The sequence below is a fragment of the Saccoglossus kowalevskii genome, chromosome 13, assembly GCF_978046115.1.
Source record: "Saccoglossus kowalevskii chromosome 13, keSacKowa6.1, whole genome shotgun sequence".
Lineage (NCBI taxonomy): Eukaryota > Metazoa > Hemichordata > Enteropneusta > Harrimaniidae > Saccoglossus > Saccoglossus kowalevskii.
This window is the reverse complement of record NC_140653.1, coordinates 32072316-32096953: the sequence shown is the minus strand read 5'-3', so window position 1 is coordinate 32096953 and position 24638 is coordinate 32072316. Positions and strand designations below refer to the sequence as shown.

General features: G+C 33.8%; 2 protein-coding genes across 2 annotated transcripts; one reads left to right on the top strand and one right to left on the bottom strand.

Annotated features, from left to right (window-relative positions):
- The first annotated feature begins 7068 nt into the window (after positions 1-7068).
- Positions 7069-11224, top strand: LOC100374479 (NADH dehydrogenase [ubiquinone] iron-sulfur protein 4, mitochondrial-like). Its single transcript, XM_002736638.4, has 5 exons — positions 7069-7152; positions 8578-8659; positions 9171-9355; positions 10031-10104; positions 10854-11224. The coding sequence occupies exons 1-5, from the start codon at positions 7085-7087 to the stop codon at positions 10955-10957; spliced, it is 513 nt and encodes a 170-aa protein (XP_002736684.2). The 5' UTR covers positions 7069-7084; the 3' UTR covers positions 10958-11224.
- A 4679-nt stretch (positions 11225-15903) lies between these two features.
- Positions 15904-24586, bottom strand: LOC100373724 (ADP-ribosylation factor-like protein 15). Its single transcript, XM_002736633.3, has 5 exons — positions 24436-24586; positions 18593-18737; positions 18248-18307; positions 16951-17159; positions 15904-16374 (listed from the first exon to the last, which is right to left on the bottom strand). The coding sequence occupies exons 1-5, from the start codon at positions 24496-24498 to the stop codon at positions 16216-16218; spliced, it is 636 nt and encodes a 211-aa protein (XP_002736679.1). The 5' UTR covers positions 24499-24586; the 3' UTR covers positions 15904-16215.
- Positions 24587-24638: the final 52 nt, after the last annotated feature.

Genomic DNA, 24638 nt, shown 5'->3' with positions numbered 1-24638 from the left:
TCCTTGCTTTTTTTGCAACATCAAACCCTTTGAAACGAAACACTGTGCCCATCCTTGCAACATCAAACCCTTTGAAATGAAACACTGTGCCTATCCTTGCAACATCAAACCCTTTGAAATTAAACACTGTGCCTATCCTTGCAACATCAATCCCTTTGAAATGAAACACTGTGCCTATCCTTGCAACATCAAACCCTTTGAAATTAAACATTGTGCCTATCCTTGCAACATCAAACCCTTTGAAATTAAACACTGTGCTTATCCTTGCAACATCAAACCCTTTAAAATTAAACACTGTGCCTATCCTTGCAGCATCAAACTCTTTGAAATTAAACACTGTGCCCATCCTTGCAACATCAAACCCTTTGAAATGAAACACTGTGCCTATCCTTGCAACATCAAACTCTTTGAAATTAAACACTGTGCCTATCCTTGCAACATCAAACCCTTTGAGATGAAACATTGTGCCTATCCTTGCAACATCAAACCCTTTGAAATTAAACACTGTGCCTATCCTTGCAACATCAAACCCTTTGAAATTAAACATTGTGTCTATCCTTGCAACATCAAACCCTTTGAAATTAAACACTGTGCCTATCCTTGCAACATCAAACCCTTTAAAATGAAACATTGTGCCTATCCTTGCAACATCAAACCCTTTGAAATTAAACACTGTGCCTATCCTTGCAACATCAAACCCTTTGAAATGAAACACTGTGCCTATCCTTGCAACATCAAACCCTTTGAAATTAAACAATGTGCCTATCCTTGCTTTTTTTGCAACATCAAACCCTTTGAAATGAAACACTGTGCCCATCCTTGCAACATCAAACCCTTTGAAATGAAACACTGTGCCTATCCTTGCAACATCAAACCCTTTGAAATTAAACACTGTGCCTATCCTTGCAACATCAAACCCTTTGAAATTAAACACTGTGCCTATCATTGCAACATCAAACCCTTTGAAATGAAACACTATGCCTATCCTTGCAACATCAAACCCTTTGAAATTAAACACTGTGCCTATCCTTGCAACATCAAACCCTTTGAAATTAAACATTGTGCCTATCCTTGCAACATCAAACCCTTTGAAATTAAACACTGTGCCTATCCTTGCAACATCAAACCCTTTGAAATGAAACACTATGCCTATCCTTGCAACATCAAACCCTTTGAAATTAAACACTGTGCCTATCCTTGCAACGTCAAACTCTTTGAAATTAAACACTGTGCCTATCCTTGCAACATCAAACCCTTTGAAATTAAACACTGTGCCTATCCTTGCAACATCAAACCCTTTGAAATGAAACACTGTGCCCATCCTTGCAACATCAAACCCTTTGAAATTAAACAATGTGCCTATCCTTGCTTTTTTTGCAACATCAAACCCTTTGAAATGAAACACTGTGCCCATCCTTGCAACATCAATCCCTTTGAAATGAAACACTGTGCCTATCCTTGCAACATCAAACCCTTTGAAATTAAACATTGTGCCTATCCTTGCAACATCAAACCCTTTGAAATTAAACACTGTGCCTATCCTTGCAACATCAAACCCTTTGAAATTAAACACTGTGCCTATCCTTGCAACATCAAACCCTTTAAAATGAAACACTGTGCCTATCCTTGCAACATCAAACCCTTTGAAATTAAACATTGTGCCTATCCTTGCAACATCAAACCCTTTGAAATGAAACACTATGCCTATCCTTGTAACATCAAACCCTTTGAAATTAAACATTGTGCCTATCCTTGCAACATCAAACCCTTTGAAATGAAACACTATGCTTATCCTTGCAACATCAAACCCTTTAAAATGAAACACTGTGCCTATCCTTGCAACATCAAACCCTTTGAAATTAAACACTATGCCTATCCTTGCAACATCAAACCCTTTGAAATGAAACACTATGCTTATCCTTGCAACATCAAACCCTTTGAAATTAAACACTGTGCCTATCCTTGCAACATCAAACCCTTTAAAATGAAACACTGTGCCTATCCTTGCAACATCAAACCCTTTGAAATTAAACATTGTGTCTATCCTTGCAACATCAAACTCTTTAAAATGAAACACTGTGAATATGTCTACGAAATATCCTTCCCACAATATACTTACAGTCTGATTGTTGTGTTCTCAGAAAGTTGCCGAAGAGGGAGCATTATTTTCGAAGTGCTTTAGAAACATCTCCCGTGTACTATAATTTTTATAAACAGTATACAGCAGTTTAAGTCTGTCTTGCAAACGTCCCATGCTGATTTTGAATGAGAAAGTGAAACACAAAATAACGCAATGAATTCATGTTATCTGAAAGATAAAAAATCGGAGTTCAGAAAAATAACACTCGAGAATAGAAATCGTGTTTTTATTTTAAAAAAAACGTAAAATATAATTTGGAATTACGGGAAAGTTTATAAAGAACTCAGTGACTGCTTGTAGTAGTAAATACAAGTTAGTTACAGTATGTACAAGTTAGATACAATATATGTATCATTTAATTACTTTATATATCAGTCACTTGTCACAATATGTACTAGTTGATTACAGTATGTACCAGTTAGTTACAGTATATATCAGTTAGTTACCGTATGTATCATTGAATTACCTCATGTATCAGTCACTAGTCACAATATGTACTAGTTTAATACAGTATGTACTAGTTGGTTACAGTATATATCAGTTAGGTAGAGTATATATCAGTTAGGTACAGTATGTATCAGTTAGAGACAGTATGTATCAGTCACTAGTCACAATATGTACTAGTTGATTACAGTATGTACCAGTTAGTTACAGTATGTATCATTTAGGTACAGTATGTATCAGTTAGGTACAGTATATATCAGTTAGGTACAGTATGTATCGGTTGGGTACAGTATGTATCAGTCACTAGTCACAATATGTACTAGTTGAATACAGTATGTACCAGTTAGTTACAGTATATATCAGTTACTTACCGTATGTATCAGTTAGGTACAGTATATATCAGTTAGGTACAGTATGTATCAGTTAGAAACAGTATGTATCAGTCACTAGTCACAATATGTACTAGTTGATTACAGTATGTACCAGTTAGTTACAGTATGTATCAGTTAGGTACAGTATATATCAGTTAGGTACAGTATGTATCAGTCACTAGTCACAATATGTACTAGTTTAATACAGTATGTACTAGTTGGTTACAGTATGTATCAGTTAATTACATTATGTATCAGTTAGGTACAATATGTATTAGTTAGTTAGTTACAGTATGTATCAGTTGATTACAATATGTACCAGTTAATTACATTATGTATCAGTTAGGTACAGTATATATCAGTTAGGTACCGTATGTATCATTTAGTTACCGTATGTATCAGTTAGTTACCGTATGTATCAGTTAGGTACAATATGTATCAATTAATTACATAATGTACCTGTTAGTTACAGTATGTATCAGTTAATTACAGTATGTACCAGTTAATTACATTATGTACCAGTTAATTACATTATGTATCAGTTAGTTACCGTATGTGTCAGTTAGTTACCGTATGTATCAGTTAGTTACCGTATGTATCAGTTAGGTACAATATGTATCAATTAATTACATAATGTACCTGTTAGTTACAGTATGTATCAGTTAATTACAGTATGTACCAGTTAATTACATTATGTATCAGTTAGTTACCGTATGTGTCAGTTAGTTACCGTATGTATCAGTTAGTTACCGTATGTATCAGTTAGGTACAATATGTATCAATTAATTACATAATGTACCTGTTAGTTACAGTATGTATCAGTTAATTACAGTATGTACCAGTTAATTACATTATGTATCAGTTAGTTACCGTATGTGTCAGTTAGTTACCGTATGTATCAGTTAGTTACCGTATGTATCAGTTAGGTACAATATGTATCAATTAATTACATAATGTACCTGTTAGTTACAGTATGTATCAGTTAATTACAGTATGTACCAGTTAATTACATTATGTATCAGTTAGTTACCGTATGTGTCAGTTAGTTACCGTATGTATCAGTTAGTTACCGTATGTATCAGTTAGGTACAATATGTATCAGTCACTAGTCACAATATGTACTACTTGATTATAGTGATTTTTGATTTACGGATAAGTAAAACGAAATTACATTAACGGATTTGACTGATAACTTTTACTATGGAATTCTTAGCACCCCGTAGGCAGGCCAGTCACACTGGTTCTCACTACAAGAGGTTACGATCCCCCCTGCCAAATGCTAAGGAAAACTGAAACGTATATATATTTACATGAAAAATTGTTCACCTATGCGGATCTGGTTGTGCAGGAATTTTACGACCGTATGCCCTTACTGACGTCAACCAAACTTATTATGTGGGAAGTTGGCACCCAGGGCTTATAGGTACTACACCTTGCCCAAGGACTTTGACAAGTTGACCAACAGAAGTGTGAAAACGACTTCTGAACCATAACAGTTATCACAAATGGATTTGTAATTTTCCATTTTCCAAGGAACAAAAAGCGTCATTTGTCGTCCAAATGTATTTGAACCTGTCCTCTTGTTTCACAAGTTTGAAGTACTGGTACTCAGATTTAATTCTGCTGGTGATGCGAGTTTTGAAAATTTCCAACGGATCCACAAAAGCATTTCCCTCCCGTTTATTCCGTCGGGAGATATGGATAGCTACTTTTGCAGTGATAAGGATAAAAAGTAAAATACTCTCACACTGACGAGAGAGAAAACAATGTGAGTGGTGAGGTGGCAAAATAACAAACCACCAAGGAGGAACCGTCAAATCAGGTTGTAAAAATTCAGTAGAAATGCGCAAAATGAAGCGACAGAGGGTGCCAATCGCCAGACATTCAATAAAAATGTGAATGAGCGAATCCAGATCACCACACAGTGGACAGTTTTCAGAATCGGCAAAATTTGCCCCAACAAGAAAACCAGCAGTAGTATATGCACCATGCATTACACGCCATTGCAAATCTCCCTCACGTTTTGTGATGGGGGCAGTATTGAAATTGGGTTTGATATCTGAAGGCAAGGCCAGAAGGTCACGCCACAAAGTGTCAAGTTTGTCCGGGTGATGAATTTTGTTCATAACCGCTATGAGGTATTTGTATGTAACGTCACAATATGTACTAGTTGACTATAGTATGTACAGATTAGTTATAGTATATATCAGTTAGTTACAGTATATATCAGTTAGGTACAGTATTATCTGTTATGTACAGTATGTATCAGTTAGAGACAGTATGTATCAGTCACTAGTCACAATATGTACTAGTTGATTACAGTATGTACCAGTTAGTTACAGTATATATCAGTTAGGTACAGTATTATCTGTTAGGTACAGTATGTATCAGTTAGAGACAGTATGTATCAGTCACTAGTCACAATATGTACTAGTTGATTACAGTATGTACCAGTTAGTTACAGTATATATCAGTTAGGTACAGTATTATCTGTTAGGTACAGTATGTATCAGTTAGAGACAGTATGTATCAGTCACTAGTCACAATATGTACTAGTTGATTACAGTATGTACCAGTTAGTTACAGTATATATCAGTTAGGTACAGTATTATCTGTTAGGTACAGTATGTATCAGTTAGAGACAGTATGTATCAGTCACTAGTCACAATATGTACTAGTTGATTACAGTATGTACCAGTTAGTTACAGTATATATCAGTTAGGTACAGTATTATCTGTTAGGTACAGTATGTATCAGTTAGAGACAGTATGTATCAGTCACTAGTCACAATATGTACTAGTTGATTACAGTATGTACCAGTTAGTTACAGTATATATCAGTTAGGTACAGTATTATGTGTTAGGTACAGTATGTATCAGTTAGAGACAGTATGTATCAGTCACTAGTCACAATATGTACTAGTTGATTACAGTATGTACCAGTTAACCAGGGCGCCACTCACGCATACATGTCAGGCTACAACTTTCACAGAGCCCATAGAAATACGTGGTACGTTCTGTGACGTAGCTCCGCCCCCGAGAATATTTAGTTACCCATGTGTGTGACTACATTACACTTACTAGTAACGTCAGTTGTTCCACAAATAACAATGATAATCGTAGACGCTCCTGGTTATAACCTCATATTACCACATGCACACGTGACTAATTTGCATCCACTTGTTTGTGCAAGAATGTAACTTTAGACGTCTTATTATTCAAATTTCACAACCATAACATTCAACGATAATTATGGGGCGACACAGTGTACGTTTAATAGTATTCAAATGATGCAACAAATGCCAAGCAAACTTCTGAAGGGCTATTTTATCTTATTTGCATGTCAGTTACAGACAATGTCGATGTCATTTCATGACAAATGACTGTGTAATCTGCACTACAAATGTGATAATAGTATGTACCAGTTATTTACAGTATTTATTTAGTAAGTTCATTACAAGTCAGGCCTATCACATATTGAGTACAATTTATTTGTATTCGTCCTAAATTATTTGAAAAAAAGACTTAAATAGAGAGCCACCCGTTCTGAATATATATGGATTTGTCGCAATGTAATTAAATTAAATTAAATTAAATTAAATTAAATTAAATTAAATTAAATTAAATTAAATTAAATTAAATTAAATTAAATTAAATTAAATGTGAATAATTAGTGCATCAGAATTTTTTTCGTAACCGTATTGTTTGTTTCGTTGTTGAAAGAATTGAAACAGGCTGTTTTGGATTTCGTAACTTTTTATTTTTTTCACAAAAATAATGAAAAGAAAAGACTAATCTGAGATTATTGAAACCATATATTCACAAATGAACAATTTCCAGAGTAGATCAATTAAAACTTCTTTATTATTTTATTTTTGTTTTATATGTTAACGTTTTTATAAAACTATATTGACTTTGAACCTAAAACGAAATGCCATATCTTCTTTATTTACTTCTCTATATTCACTTTGGCGTTACGGCAGTTACAAGGAATATAGAATAATAATGTAGAAAAAGACACCAAACTGGAGAACATTGCGGAGTAAATTCAAATTACGTCTGTGTAAAGCGCCCTCTCGCAATGGCATCCTTCCGTGACTCTAGACGTGACCCCGCAATCAAAAAAGAAAATGGCGTCGTTACTGTCGGCTTCGGTCCGAAACTGTTCCTGTGTTTTTCGTTGTGTTAACCCGATAAGGTGAGTGTGTTGAACTTAACAACAAACTGACAGTTTAATATTCATTATTGCGTGCTTTCAGTCGCCATTCAAATAGATAAAGAACAATTACCGTTGTCAGTGCAATTCAGCAAACTGAAACCAGTGTGGAATCACGTACACTATCACTGTTTCTCAGACCCTAGGCTATATAGAGGCACTGTGAGTGTATGTATGTACGGAATTAAAAATGTCACAAGTAATAATGCCCCCAGGCGTATCTTAGGTGCATTTATCCATTGGTAACAATTCTTTCAAATTCGCACATATTCTATTTGACACAAAATAATTAGAGGTTATTCCTCACGTCTGTTTTAGAGTTGTATAATAATAAGGCTATTAACAAAATATTGGAGTTCATGTCTTCATGCATTGTACTCTTCGGCATTGTCCTCAAAACTACATGCTTTCAACAATACTTTTGCTGTATGATGTACTTGGACTTAAATTCTGGTATTTTGTTAATAACTTTACATTATCCATGATCAATATGGTGACTGTTATTTGGGATTAGCCCCATGTTCCAAACTATGTGACAGTATTCCAATGTAATCCATTACAGTGCTTTATTTTTAACAAAACTTTCTAGGTGCACGAATTTATTTTTACATATAAGGAATAAAGAGCCAGATAGCGTGATTTTATTTTCATATGAAACAATGTAACAATTTCTTTTGTTCTCTTGATGTATAATAGATTTTCTGGATTCTTCACATTGTGGATGATAGTGAAAAATGTTTTCACACAACGTTTTTGTTAGCAATGCATTTCAAAACTGCATACTGTAAAATACTTTATTTTCGCTTGGAATTTATTTTCGCTATTTTCACTGAAGGGATGATTCCGTGAAAATAAAATCCAGCGAATATACTTTTTTTCCTATATTTCACATTAAACTCGTCAAAAATCAGTGAAAATAAATTCCATACAAAATGCCCAAAAAGCCTTTTCAGCGAAAATTAATTCCAGCGAAAATAAAATATTCCACAGTAACTCTCAGATTTAGAGATGCTGCATGCCTGAAAGACTTAATAACTTCTTTCCCACTTCCAATGTGTCCAATAATAAGTTTATCAAATTCACTTGGCTGATAGTTACCACAAACTTGTACATCAATGAACTATTTTTTGAAATTCTTAAATTATGAAATTAGGTGCACCAGTTCACATTAGCCTCTATTTTGAAACCATTCTGTTAAGTGGTTTTTTTTTAAACAAGCTCATTAAAAAAATGACAGAGCAAGTGGATAAAAGAAAATCCTAGTTTGACAATATTTCATTAGTGAACTTTAATCTTGTGCTATCAGATGATGACTAACATCAAAGGAAGTAACACATTTTGTTTTGATTTTCTGTGTCATATTGTAGTTTAGATTTGTTGAATACTGTGTTGTCTTTGCTCATATAGGAATGTGTCTGTGTCAAGTGTGAAATGTATACAAGCAAATCCCGGACAGAAATCTCTACAAGAAGTCAAGGAAGTTGAACCAGTAAGTTATTACTCATGTTTGATCTCCACAGCAGCATGTCTGAGGTTGATGGTCCCACTGCAGCTTTGGTCATGTATTTTCACATGAAAAAATCAGAAGTCACTCTACAGTTGGGTCATTGCTACCCAAATTTGCATATTTAAAAAAAATAATTGAAAACCTTGCTCACATCACAAACTGCAGGGAGTGAACAAATCTAATCTTATAAAGTTCATCTTCCATGTATAACCATAGTATTTCTGAAAGACCATTATGTTTAGATTGCTGTTAACACGCATGCATTTATGGCTTGTGTTTTAATTTATACTCTCCAAAACAAGCACATACATCTAAGAACATTTACAAGTTTAGATATTTGGTCTTAGTAGCACACGAGCTTACGTAAATTACAAAGGTGCATGTATGTCTATGGTTGTAATTTAATGATCCAGATACAATAGCTAACTGGTGTGCAGAGATGAGCTATTAATAGAGCAAATCAAGTATATGTATATGTCTGTCTGACTTGCAGACTGATCTGACACCAGTAGCAACAGTGTCTGGCATCCCTGAGGAGCATGTGAAGACAAGACTTGTGCGAATTTTTGTGCCCACCAAAAATGCAATGCAATCAGGCACCCATAATACTCGTAACTGGAGAATAGAATTTGATACCAGAGAAAGATGGGAAAATCCACTTATTGGATGGTCATCAAGGTAAATGTATTATATTACTACTGGTACATGATTTGACGATTTAATGGCATTCTGTAATAGTCAACTCAATGCTTTTTAGCTGGGGGAAAAGAAAAGAAACAGTCACGATTGAGTTTGAGCATGGAGGGAGAAAAAACAAGAAACTGGTGTTATGATTTAGGTACTGGTATCTCGAATAAACAGGAAACACGGCAGCTAAAATGTGTTACAGCCTATTCGCTCAAGTTATTGTTCAACTGTTGCTATGTGTGTGACAGTTGTCAATTTAAACCTACTAGGAACATGCCGTGACCACTTCCCTGATTTTAATTTCTGGTGTATTTAAAAAGTTTCTTCAATTTTCATTGGATCTGTTCAGTCCTTCTTTCAAGTTTTTGTCGCATAATTTCGTACGCCTTTTTTCTGTTTCCTGTTGACCTGTCAATCTATCACAGTATTTCTTTACTCTGCCAAAATAAATATTAGGGCGTGTACCTCTTCGTCAAATCGGAAATTGCATGAAGTTACGAATGATGTTGTGTCCACCATAATTGAAATGAGAGGTTACATGAAGAAGACGATTGAGGGTGTGATTTGAGCCCTGCATATACACAGTCGGGCCATGTCGGTCATGTATTGACATATCATTCATACCCTCAAATTGCTTCATACATCTATGGTATGTTTTCTTAACAGTGCTGATCCATTGTCCAATTTATCAGTGCCATTTAAAAGTAAAGAAGCTGCTATCAAGTTTGCAGAAAAGAATGGTGTGTATGTTTGTAATAAAATATGTCAAGTCAATTAAGGAGATATGCAACAATATTTCACTTGTATGTGTCGCAAAAATTATATACCGGTAACAACTTGTTGCCCTAATGTCTACACTCCAACATCATGAACTAGTTAATGGTATTTATTCCTTGTTTGTACCATTCCAACATCATGAACTAGTTAATGGTATTTATTCCTTGTTTTTACCATTCCAACATCATGAACTAGTTAATGGTATTTATTCCTTGTTTGTACCATTCCAACATCATGAACTAGTTAATGGTATTTATTCCTTGTTTGTACCATTCCAACATCATGAACTAGTTAATGGTATTTATTCCTTGTTTGTACCATTCCAACATCATGAACTAGTTAATGGTATTTATTCCTTGTTTGTACCATTCCAACATCATGAACTAGTTGATGGTATTTATTCCTTGTTTGTACCATTCCAACATCATGAACTAGTTAATGGTATTTATTCCTTGTTTGTACCATTCCAACATCGTGAACTAGTTAATGGTATTTATTCCTTGTTTGTACCATTCCAACATCATGAACTAGTTAATGGTATTTATTCCTTGTTTGTACCATTCCAACATCATGAACTAGTTAATGGTATTTATTCCTTGTTTGTACCATTCCAACATCATGAACTAGTTAATGGTATTTATTCCTTGTTTGTACCATTCCAACATCATGAACTAGTTAATGGTATTTATTCCTTGTTTGTACCAATTTTCAGGCTGGAGATATGAAGTTGAAGAAAAACATGAACGTACACCGAAAGTCAAAAGCTATGGTGCTAACTTCTCATGGGATAAGAAAACCAGAGTTACTTCAAAATAACATTATCTTTAAATTTATTATCTTAGATGAGTGTAGAATTAGATTGACTGGATGTGATGGCTTTTATAGATAATGCTCCTCACTTGGCCAGCTGCTGGTAGCAGAACTTTATGTGAACTATGTCACTTGCTATATCCACTATTATAATGATTTACCGCTTATTGACCTTTTGTTTTAATTTACTTTATGCATGTTTCAGTAGATGTGGCCAAGTTGTTGAAATACCAGCTTACATATTATGTAAATAAAAGAAATGTTGTTGTTGCATTTTGTATGCATTTCTGATTGGACAACATGGCACTGTTTACACTGTTACACCAATGTGCTTGAGTCATTGTGAAACTACTTACAAGACTGTGTCTGATTGGACATCTAACAGACCAATCAATTGTTTGTTGACTGGATTTGTTGACACATTAAATTCTGCCTTGTATACATGTCTTGACTGAGCTGTTCTACTGTCTCATAACTATTGCTCCAAGTCATGTATGTAAGGGTGCCTCTAGAGGGTAGTTGCGCGTGAAAAAGGCGAGGTGAATTTTTGTCTATATGCCAGTTGCGCGTTGCCATGGCAAACACCACTCAACGACTTCGTAACATTGTCTGGGCTCTGGCCATTGACGCTGTACGTAGGCGTCTTTTCTACATTGCACGTTTCGTGGGACACATCCGTGACTGGCTCTTGATTATTCATTGTCTGAAAGGCTTAGCGGTCTTGTGCCATTTTATTATATCATGGATGGCAGTGGAGGATGAGAGAAGACTAGTTTCAATCTTCACCTTCCATCCCGTTATCGCCTCCGCTTAAAACAATCTTAACCGCAAATTGCTATGTACATGAGAAAAAGGCCACAGTATACATACACAACACGGTTGGCAAGATCCTCTGGCGAAAATAAAATACTTATTAGTTGCTTTCCCGGGCGAGTAGACGACAGGCTGCTCTGTCTCTGAAGTAAAATTGTTTCAGCTTGAAAACTAATAAAAACACGTTCTGTTTCCTAAAGTATTTAAAAAGTCTAAAATGGACCGATAAGTTAACGATTGCAATGGTTTTTTTTTTACGCAATAGTATTACCATTTTGTTTCTGGTCTATTCATGACAAACTGCATGCAAACTGACTTTTCAATGATATGGTGTGTGTGAAATATTATTCTAGAACCCTGTTTGGTCATTGGAACTTTTAATTGAGATATATTTTACAAGGATCTGTGATTTGATTGTGTTGTGTGATTTAGATGTAATTTCTTCTTGTTCTGAACTGTATTTAAATGCCTCGCGTATGCGCAAGTCTAATTTGCACGAATATTTCATTTGTTCCTACTCTATTTTATTGACACGCACAAGTCTGGTTTGCGCACAAGTTATGATTAAAATGCCACGCGTAAGTCTGGTTTGTTTTATTTAGACCACAAACTGGAATACTTTTATTCTGGCAATACTATCGGACACCCAATCTGCGTTGCTTCGCTTTGTTGTTCGGGAGTCGCACTAGCTATTTTCTGAAGACACCGTCCTTTCACACCTAATAAACACTTATCGTCTATAGTTGTGTATCGGCTTGTGAGTGGAAGTCAATGGGAGAGATTGTGATTACAATGCCACGTGATTGTCTGATGTTGATTTGTTTTTAAATAAATGTTTTTTCATTATAAAAACACATAGAACTCATCTATCGCACAATACAGTGCCAATATGGCTGAATGCTGAGTAACTTGTACATTTCATTTGATCTGAACTGTATTTAAATGCCACGCGCATTTCATTTGTTCCAACTCTATTTTATTGACAAGCGCAAGTCTGGTTTGCGCACAGGTTATGATTAGAGCGCTAACGCACAACTAGCATATAGACAAAAATGCGCCTCACCTTTTTCACGCGCAACTCCCCTCTAGAGGCACCCTTACATACCTCTCCAAGTACGTGGCCTTTATTTGATTTTTTTCTAGAATCGAACAACTCCACATTTCCTACCAGTAGTTATCTTACTGGGATTGTCAACTGCTATTTAAATCCACAAATCATTGATCTGAATAACGTAAGCTGGTGCGGTATGCATAGCATTATGGATAGGATAATGCATGAGTGAAGCACATTTTGTAGTCTTCGGCCCTTTGTGTCTGTGTCACGTTGGTACATGTATAAATGTGTACATGAGTTTCAGGCTTTGTTTCAATTGTAGGTAGACAATGTTAAAAATATTTATAACTACAGTTAGAATATGACAAGGTTGAAAACAAACCACTGATATCAAATTTGTAGTAGATCAAAGGACAAGATGTTGGTCTTTGAAAGGTTGTGAATTCAAACTCAAGGGATGTTGCATCTAGTACTAGCATTGACCTAGATAATGCACCACATGGGGAAACCAGTTAGAGAATCCCCATGAAAACAAGGAGTTAGATCACATAAAGAGTAAGCTTCTGGAAATGGTAAAACCTTTTAGAATAACTGCATCAAAAATGGTATAAGATTTCGTATCTACAAGCTACTTCATCAACATAACCATGCGTAGTTTAACCTGCAAGTCATAACTAAGGTTTGCCCAAAGTATTGAATAAGATTAATGTAAAGTCAAAAATATACATTTTAAGCAAACTCTTACCAGTTGAAATATTCAGCTCTTTATCGGCTATCCATATCTCAATATTGGTGTGTAATTTGTTAGCTCCTAAGAATACAAGCTATTTTGAACTGACAATTGTATGCAATATTTAAAAACATTTATTAAATTCATCTGGTTCGGTGCTGTTAAATTACAATTAAAAAATAAAAACTATCACAGAATTAGATTCAATATACATTCATTGATTAATTAAGACGTGTGATTTGCGCAGACCTTAAAAATGTTTTTAAGTTCAATCATACCCATTCTACATTTCTGCTGTTTTATGGCAGTAGGTAACTGCTGAATACTGTAAAACGACTAATTTTCACTGGGTTTAAATTTTGATGATTTACCATTTTGGTGGGTTTTAAATATCATTTAGATAATGTGTTCTAAGCTAAATTTTACATATTTACTCTGTTTTAATTTAATGCATTTTCCAGTCAGCGAAATAAGCAAAAACCCAGTGAATAACAAGTCATTGTCAATGACACGTCCCCGTTTCGTTCATATTTGAGTGACATATACATTCAAAGCAGATCATGACCGAAATGCACCTGCATATGTACAACACATTGTGCTAAATCTGAACAAAATCCATCCATGCATGACTGAGATCCGGTTCTGGAATTGTGAAAATACGTGATTTTGATGCATTTTCGGCCTTAAAATGGCCATCATTCCGCTATTGTTAAGCAGATCATGAAACAAATGCACATATCTATTTGTGACATGATGTACCTTGTGTGTGTGAAGTTTGAACTTGATCAATCCAGACATGTCTCGGATACGGATCCAGAACTGAATTCTTTAAAACAAAATGGCCGCCAGTCGGCTATTTCGAACTTGATCCGGAAAAAAAAATGACGTGCATCAAGGTCCTATTTATGTTTAATGTATGTACCAAATTTGAATGAAATCCGTCCATGCATAACTGAGATCCGGGTCCGGAATGGTGAAAATGTGCGATTTCAATGCTTTTTCGGCCTTAAAGCGGCCGCCATTTGGCTATCATTAATGAGATCATGAAACAAATGCACATACATATTTGTGACATGATGTACCTTGTGTGTGTGAAGTTTGAACTCGATCAATCCAAGCATGTCTCAGATACGGATCCAGAACTGAATTCTTTAAAACAAAATGGCCGCCAGTCGGCCATTTCGAACCCGATCCAAAAAAAAAAAAATGGCCGCTATTCGGCTATCGTTAATCGGATCATGAAAAAAATGCATGTGCATATGTCCCATATAATGTGTGATGTATGAGTGAAGTTTGAACTTAATCGGTCCATGCATGTTCGAGATACAGGTGATCACGGACGCACGGACGCACACAGGGCAAAACATAAGTCCTCGTTTTCGGACTGCGTCCGAACGGGGACTAATTAACCCCTTTACAGTACTATAATTGGTATTCTAATCAAAGTGGCAATTAATAATTGTGTTAAACATATTGCCTGCTGATGCCATTATTTACGCTCAAAATAGGATTTGCAATAGTAATAATTAGAGAATCAGGATGAAATTACATCACTTAATAAATAATCAAAATCTTGACAAATTACATTACAGTTCAATACATGTATAAAAGACCATTGGATAGGAAAATAAAATCTACCTTGGATTAACAAAACAATACAATTTTCTCACATGGATAAAAATTTACTCAAAATGCTATATATTAAGTTGTGTTTGATCAGAAATGGATAATCATAATAAGACCTTTGTGTCAGTGGAAATATAAATATGTACATTTCTGGACATTTTGATTCCTAAGTTTTTTCAAGCCTATGCATTCTTTTGTTAAATTCAATTCTGCACAATTTGGCAGATTTGACTTATTTTAAATACTATAATTTTGATAAATTGTTCAAAATAAAAATGCTCACTATACAATGTAAATTGTAACAACTATGTAATTTTAACATGAACTTTGTGACAATTGTATGAACCATGTGATAGTTAACACAATTCATATGGAAGGAATTCCTACAAAACAAATTAGGACTGCAAGGTAAAAAATGTCAAAATACATGAATACAAACCATAGAAGATGATACATAACATCACTGAGAAAGACAAATACATGAATACAAACCATAGAAGATGATACATAACATCACTGAGAAAGACAAATATAATGGAAAATAGTTGCTAGTTTTTTTGGCTATTTTTCATAACAATATTTTGTAATATGGCACCAACATAACTATGTTGGTATTATGGACGAGATGTTTGTTATGGTAACATTCCCTGATTGTTCATACCGGTATTTGCATTATAATGATGCATAGTTTAGTTCCAAATATCAATAAAGAGGATGATTTCACCTCAGTTTAACTAATCCTAATCTTGGATTTATTTCTTCGATTACATTGAGAAAAAACATAGTTAAAATGTACAAAGAAAGACAATAGTGTGAAATGGTGCAATGCAAGATTGAATGAACAAAAATTTCAGCCTATGGAGTAACGTGTGTTCAATCCTAAAATTTGGGAGGAATGTGATTGTTTCTTCAGTGCAGCTGTTCCATAATTAGTGAGTTTTACAAATGCAGAATGTCTTGACTTTATGTTCCAAAATATTGACATATTTGGTGGGATACTTGTGATAAACATGTGAGTGTGCCAAGCTGATTCATGTGTACTTAGATCCTTGCCGAGTCTTCTTTTACTTCAATTCCTTTTAAAAAGTACAACAGTCTTTGAAGACCATCTCTGGCACTTTCCACATCAGCATATGAACATGGATGTACCAACCATTTTCGACCTGCTGCTCTCTCATCCAAATCAAAGTCTTTAATGATCTGGAATTAAAAAGTATCATTTATTAGGTATCTAATCAACTGCTCTCACTGTTAGTAAGTAATATGTTACTGATCAGATTTTCACATTCATGTTGACATATACATGTGTAAGTTGTTGGCCTTTATTGGATGTCAGCTTTTTTTTAGTTAAAAATGTATATCATGACAAAGTTTAACTGAAAACTATTCATGTCAACTGACTCGTTCTAGGAATACTGTTATATAATGTCTGACCAGTAATTTACATAATTTTATTGAAAATGAGTTTGCAACACTTTTGTCAATAGATTAAAACAAGCGACATGATGGTTGAAATAGCTCCTTATAGGTTTCTTAGCACATATGTATATCACTCATAAGGATAAATTTAATAGAAAATAAGAATGTAATTGTTGACAGACAATCACCTATATGAACAGGTCCTGCTAATGATGAAAGTGGAACTAAAAACACAGTCACTAAGTACAAACTTCAAAGTTTTCTCATTCAAACTCCTTAGATTCCCCAAAACTAATTTTGAAGACCCTTGAGTTTAAGATAGTAGTAGTCACTTTACAAATAAACTGAAAGACCTACCTGATCAGTTTTCCTAGCAGATGACTGGTCTTGATAATTGGCAAGAATTAAAATAGGTAGGCCCTTTAAGGAAGCATGCCCAAGTACTTTGTGTAGTTCTTCTTTAACAGTCAAGAACTCTTCTGGTGAACATGAACTATCTATAATAAAGACTATGCCTTCAATGTTGTCATAGTAACGATTCCAAAATGGACGCACATTTTCTTGACCTATACAATAAATATAGAAGAGTGATCAGGATATGTGAAATTTTATTTCAGTCAAATTTTACCCCATATTGCACTTGCTAGTTACATCACAAAAACTGATAAGATTCACAAATTTGAAGATGATCGAATAAAAATTGTTCAAGTTATTGTAACCACAAGAAAAACACAATATAAGTGAAATTTAATGAATATGATCTAAAACATACATAGAACATGTGCCATAATCAAACTTGGCTGAAATCCCAAACTGGTTAATACATGTATAATATCCAAGTTTGAAAGAAACTGATAAATAAAAATTGTTCAAGTTATTGTAACCACAATAAAAACACAATTTTAAGTGAAATTTAATGAATATGATCTAAAACATACATAGAACATGTGCCATAATCAAACTTGGCTGAAATCCCAAACTGGTTAATACATGTATAATATCCAAGTTTGAAAGAAACTGATAAATAAAAATTGTTCAAGTTATTGTAACCACAATAAAAACACAATTTTAAGTGAAATTTAATGAATATGATCTAAAACATACATAGAACATGTGCCATAATCAAACTTGGCTGAAATCCCAAACTGGTTAATACATGTATAATATCCAAGTTTGAAAGAAACTGAATAAAAATTGTTCAAGTTATTGTAACCACAAACAAAAGTTTTACGACGAATTCAACAATGACAACAACGAGAACAGACATTTTCTCCTCATATACCTTGTTTTTCATCTATAATGATACGAACAAGGGAATTATACTATTGTTTTCTAATAATTAATGACAATGTTTGTAACTACACACATTTTGTTTACTTTATGAAATCACCACATGTACCATACAAACCAATGGTAAATGACAATTTTCAAGGATGTTTAACTTGTTTTGTGCAAAAAGTAAAAGTCAATGACAAACTTTATCTTGGTTTTATTAACAACATCATAAAATAAAACATAGAAAGTCAAGGTCAAGAAAGTCTGATATATTTTACTGAATCAAATAATTATAACATTACTGATAACTCACTAACAGGTGGTCTTACCTGGTATTAAACAATTATTACATGCATGTCAGGAAAAACTCAGAACTCACCTCCAATTTCTTTAACATTCAAAATAGCCTCTTTAAAAGGTATCGCTTTAATATTGAATCCTGCAATAAACACATTAGTTATCAGGAGTGAATCAGCTTCCAGTCAGCACCATACCCACTTGCAACATTCATGCTAGCCTCAATTAGAATTTATATGCAACCAATTTTCTATATATCTACTGGACTTGCATGAACCATACTGAAACTAATTAGTTATATAGCAGTACCAGTAGAACCATTTCTGACAACTATTAACAATAGATGCACCTACATTTTGAATTCATATCATGTTCTTAACCAGAATAGGTAGTTATATTTGGAATTCACATACATGTATGTACTTACCCTGAGTTGGCTGGATATCGTCAGCTTTCTCCCCACACAACATTGTTAATAAGGTTGTTTTCCCAGCCTTTGATAGTCCAAGGCATATTAACTGGTATTCCTGCCTTTGTGATGGTGCTGACTTGCAACATAGCTTTACATACAACTAAGAAATAAAATGTACAAATAAGTCATTGTCAATAGTAGTGTTCATGCTACACGAAGTACGGGCTAAGATTTAAGCCAATCTCATGTGATTGCATATTGGATAGATCCAATTGCGTTCATGCACGAGAGGAAATGTAGTTAGCATGGATTTTCTGTACATGTACTTAGCGTTTCTTAGCCCGTGCTAAGCATTTATGCATGTTTTCTTGGCACAGGCTAAGGTATTTGACCTCCTTGCCCATGCTAAGCATTTATGCATGTTTTCTTGGCACAGGCTAAGGTATTTGACCTCTTTGCCCATGCTAAGGAGCTGTGTGTCAACGCTGCTAATGATTGGATTGTAAAATAATTTGTAAAAAAAACAAGTTACAGTTTATAAACTGATTCTGTAAAATATTTCCAGTCAGATGTGAGGGACCAAACATACGTCAAGTTAAAGAGAATAAGAAATGTGGAGCCCATACATGTAACTGATAAATGAAAGCTTAGGTAATGGAGGCATAAAGTACAAATAAGGAATACTGTATTTGAAAGACATCTCCAATACACATAAAGCAAAAATTGTATTTATTGCATGCAAAATCATTGTTAATTATTATCCCAGAGCATTTACCAAGTTTCATTGGAATCTGATAATTGGTTTTCGATATACATTGTATCAGTGGAACAGCCACACACACAGGGACAGACATACAAAGCAGTCAATTGATTCTGCTGGTGCTATGTTGTCAAATATATATTTAGGCAGCTGGTAAAAGTTTAAAGACAAAATGGAAAAATAAAACTAATACAAAAAAGAAACAAAAAAATAAAAATTCTAAATGGTACACAAAGGATCTTTTCACCATAAAAAATGATGTATACAAACTGTCAAACAAGCTAAATAAGGAGCCATACAATAAACAACTGAGACTTGAATGCTATAGCCTGAAAAAAAAAGTATAAAAACCTGGTAAGAAAGAAACAAAGAGAATTTAAAAGTAATATTTTAAGTAAACTTGAGAATCTGAGTAATGTGAAACCAAATGAATATTGGCATCTCATGAAAGAACTCAAAAATAACCAAGCCGACAACAAGTGTGACTATGTTGAAAGGGCAAAAACACGGTCACAAATGAAATAGACCCAAATATCAAAAAAGACTTAGAAACTAATATTCTCAAATCAACTAATCTTGACCAACCAATATCACAGTTAGAAATACAAAAGGCAATAAGCAACCTAAAAAATGGAAAATCACTCGGAATAGATAAAATCACCAATGAAATGATAAAAACAAGTAGAAACATACTGATAAATGAAATCCAAACACTGTTTAATCTAATATTGTAAAGTGGCCATTTTCCTAGTTGTTGGAATATTGGAATAATAACCCCAATCCATAAAAAAGGGGATAAAACAGACCCCAACAATTACAGAGGCATAACCCTTATAAATACCATGAGTAAATTATTTACACTTGTTCTAAAACAGAGACTCCTTGATCGCATTGACAAGGAAAAAATTATAATTAAAGAACAGATTGGTTTCCTTCCTAAATTCAGTACAAATGACCATATTTTTGTTCTTAACCAGTTACTTACAAAATATTTATGCAAAGGAAAATATATTTTTGTTTGTTTCGTTGACCTAAAGAAAGCTTTCGACTCCATATGGCATGAGGGTCTCATGTTTAAACTTGTCCAAAATGGCATTACTGGGAAATTCTACAAAATCATTAGATCAATGTATTCAAACTCCACAGGATGTGTAAAAGTAAAAGAAGGCCTAACTAAGCAATTTCCAATCCAGAAAGGTATTAGACAAGGTGATGGATTAAGTCCTTTGCTATTCAATATATACATAAACGACATCAAAAGACACATTGATCTATCACAAAATGACCCACCAACTCTACTAGACAGTCAGTTGTCATGTCTTTTATACGCAGATGATCTTCTTTTGCTGTCAAAGTCACACACTGGATTACAAAATGCATTAAACACACTTGAGACTTATTGCAAAAAATGGCAACTAGAGATAAACATCTCAAAATCAAAAACTATCATTTTCAATAAATCAGGGAAAAGTCTAAATAAATTTAAATTTTATGTAAATAAAAAAGAACTTGAAAAAGTTTCTTTTTATACATATCTGGGTATTAAAATTAATTCCACAGGAAAACTTCACAAAGCCTAAATTGACTTAAAAAACAGAGCAATGAAAGCTCTATTCAGTCTAAAACAGCAATTATATTCAGAAACAAATATCCCGGTAAAAATATATCTAAAGATGTTTGATGCAGTGGTCAAACCAATTTTGCTTTACTGCTCTGAGTTTTGGTCAGGTGATAACATCAAACAATTGTCAAACCTATCAAACTGCACAACACCAGCAGAAAAACTCCACCTGAAATTCTGTAAATTTCTTCTGAAAGTTGGCTGTAAAGTAAAGCCACAAATGTTGGTAGTCTAATGGAACTGGGTCGCTACCCACTGCTCTTAGCAAGCCTGACACAAATGTTTAAATACTGGCTGAAAATTGCTAATAAACCGGAAAATACACTGGTCAATGAATGTTACAGACTATGCATAAAAATTGATGAAACAGGCACCTACAACTGGGTATCAAGTATTAAACGTCTACTCAAATTATTAAACATGAGTGATATATGGAATAAAAACAGTGATAACCATGACAATCTAATCTCTAGATTTAAAGAAAAATTGCAACTGCTATATCAAAAAAATGTCAAGGAATCACTACATGATGATAACAAAGGCGGAAACCACAAAAATATACTACGAACCTATAGAGAAATAAAACAAGATTTCACCTTTGAAAATTATATGGAAATTATTAATCCAAAACACAGGTCGGCAATGACCAAGCTAAGAATCAGTGCACATAGAAATAGGAAGACATAAAAATATTGATCTGAACAAAAGAAAATGCTTAATATGCAACAGTGGTCTGATCGAAGATGAAACACACTTCCTTATACAATGCAATTACTACAAAAAAGAAAGAGATGACCTCTTCAACAAACACAACATACTCCAGGACAATTACTCTGACTATGATAATTTTTTAAACATACTAAAACTAAAAGATAAACAAATATTAAAAGAGTTAAGTAAATTTATTTACCATTGCTTTACCAAGACAGTTTAAAAAAAGGATTACCAGCTGCCTCATAACAAATAAACATTTTTTTTCTTTTTTACCATACTTTGTACATGTCTTTTTTTTTTATAATTTATCTTTTTTTCTCTAACTGTTATGTATTCTAGTAGTTTTAGTTATATCTGTAATTTTGTTTTGTCATTATTTTTATACACATTACCTTTATTGTATGTATCAATATCCCCATTGTGGATACGATTTCAATAAAGTTACTATTATTATCACATACATGTACATTCATGTATTGCCCTGTGCGACATACATGTACATTCATATATTGCCCTGTGCCACATACATGTACATTCATGTATTGCCCTGTGCCACATACATGTACATTCATGTATTGCCTTGTGTTACATACATGTACATTCATATATTGCCCTGTGCCACATACATGTACATTCATGTATTGCCCTGTGCCACATACATGTACATTCATATATTGCCCCGTGCCACATACATGTACATTCATGTATTGCCCTGTGCCACATACATGTACATTCATATATTGCCCTGTGCCACATACATGTACATTCATGTATTGCCCTGTGCCACATACATGTACATTCATGTATTGCCCTGTGAAAATACACTTTGGATGATACTACCAATGATATTCAGATTCATTATAAAAACAACTATTCAAGGAATATAAATTAAATTACCAAACAAGCTGTGTTTGCGTCTTTAAGATTAGTATACGTACAAGATTCTCCCCAAGGCATTATAGAGTAAGGAAACTCAACTGTTAAATTTTGGATAAACAATAGAACCAATTTAGCACAACAATGAATACAATAAAAGTCATTAACATATTCTATTGTTGTGCAAATTGTCATGTAAGCAATTTTCCCCAGGGAGAACACTGACATACTTTTACATTGCATGACAAATACAGTATTATTTGGTCAATTAGCTTTTCTATTTTATCTGTGTTCTCGGTTACATGCCTATACAGGGACTTTTTCCACCCAAAAACACTGAATGTGTTTGAATATCGTTAGCGAACTGTGGAAAGCTTAAAATTACCCCCATTTGTTATTTTTACTCTGTATTGTAGAAATTTGAAGAAAAATAAAAACATTTTACAACTTTAGTTTTTTTAGGCTCAGTATATTAGTCACATTTATTTTATTATAACTTGTCAGTACGCCAGCTGACTGTAGATGCAACAGTCAAAATTGTACTTGTGCATGTACATAGTATGGATCCAAAAAGCATAAATTTTACCATTTTACTAAATTTAAGATTAATTGTGACCATACATACTGAATACTATTGGGTAATAATCCCACAATCATTTTTTTAAAATTGAAAACATTTCCATTTCTTTTTTGAAGTTCTTTTTACCTCAGGTGAAGTTGCACTCCTTCCACGTGTACGAAACAAAACAAAAAATATAGTGTTTACGTTTACCCACCCCAAGCTATAGTTGTACGTACGAATATAGAGGCTTATTCAGCTGTAGTTTTATGACTAATCAAAGTTTTGTTGACATGTTATACATTTTGTATCTCTTATTAGTGTCCATTCTACATTCTTTACTTTTTATGTGGTTATTTTTCTTTTACTAATACTAGTATCTGATTTGTAACTCTTTTCATCCCCTCCGGGGGATTTATTTATTTATTTATTTATTTATTAACACACAACATCCCCCGGAGGGGATGAAAAGGGTTACAAATCAGATATTACTGTAAAATCTGTATTAGAAGCCGCGGCTTCTATTAAAATGGTACAATGCAACAGAGGGGATGCGGCTTCTATTAGAGCATCTACACATATGAGAAATGATGAATTTTTGGTTCTCAATTATTCAAATAGAATGGATGCGACTTCTATTAGGGATGCGGCTTCTAATACAGATTTTACGGTAGTAAAAGAAAAATAACCACATAAAAAGTAAGGGAACAAAAAGGCATAAAAAAAAAAGATAATAATTTGAATACAAGGAATGTATTACTGGCTTAGTTTATGTAGGTGCTGCTGTCTTGTATTAAAACAGTTTTTTAAATATTGCGCTAAAGGAATAGACATTTTCTCATCACTTAGTAATGATATGAATTTATTTTCATTACTAAATTTGTCAAAATTTGGTATACGTTTATTAGCTACAATGTAAAGTTTTAATCTTATTTCATTGTAATGAGGACAATTTGTGACAAAATGTTGTTCATCTTCAACATGGTCATTGTCGCACATATTGCAGACTCTGTCTTTAAAATCCAATCCTGTATGCCGGCCTGTTTCAATTTTCAGTTGAATGTTAATAAATAAAAAAATATAAAAACTGTTAAACATCTTTTTGGGGCTCCTTGAGCATGGAAGTAAATAAGCATGCAGGCTTATATATTTTTATGAGAACTAAACAGGATTTTTCAATTTGTCTGCAAGTTGAGAATTCAATAATTCTAAAACACAAACTACAACAATGATGGAGCCTACTTTCGCTACAAAAATCTTGACAGTTCGCCGTCACTTCTAATTAAATGAATAACATGACAGTTTTGAATATAATACTATGCTCTTACAGTATAGCAGCCGATCCTACAAGCACCACAGCACAAGCCGAATATCTCACCAATACTAGGCATCTTCACGACATTTTATGGAGGTGTGAACAGTTGAAAATAAATAGAAATCACAGTTCAGAAATATTTGACCAGACGCTCAACAACAAACAAACAATCTAACACGAACGAAGTCTCGCGAAATAGCGCCACCTTCGAGAAAC

Bases quoted from the DNA above. Each gene is read 5' to 3' on its own strand.
- LOC100374479 (XM_002736638.4), top strand. From the start codon at position 7,085: ATGGCGTCGTTACTGTCGGCTTCGGTCCGAAACTGTTCCTGTGTTTTT. The intron at 9,356-10,030 runs GTAAATGTATTA...TTTTCTTAACAG, and splicing joins CTTATTGGATGGTCATCAAG to TGCTGATCCATTGTCCAATT. The intron at 10,105-10,853 runs GTGTGTATGTTT...ACCAATTTTCAG, and splicing joins CAAGTTTGCAGAAAAGAATG to GCTGGAGATATGAAGTTGAA.
- LOC100373724 (XM_002736633.3), bottom strand. From the start codon at position 24,498: ATGCCTAGTATTGGTGAGATATTCGGCTTGTGCTGTGGTGCTTGTAGG. The intron at 18,308-18,592 runs GTAAGTACATAC...TGTTTATTGCAG, and splicing joins CGATATCCAGCCAACTCAGG to GATTCAATATTAAAGCGATA. The intron at 17,160-18,247 runs GTGAGTTCTGAG...TTTATTGTATAG, and splicing joins GAATGTTAAAGAAATTGGAG to GTCAAGAAAATGTGCGTCCA.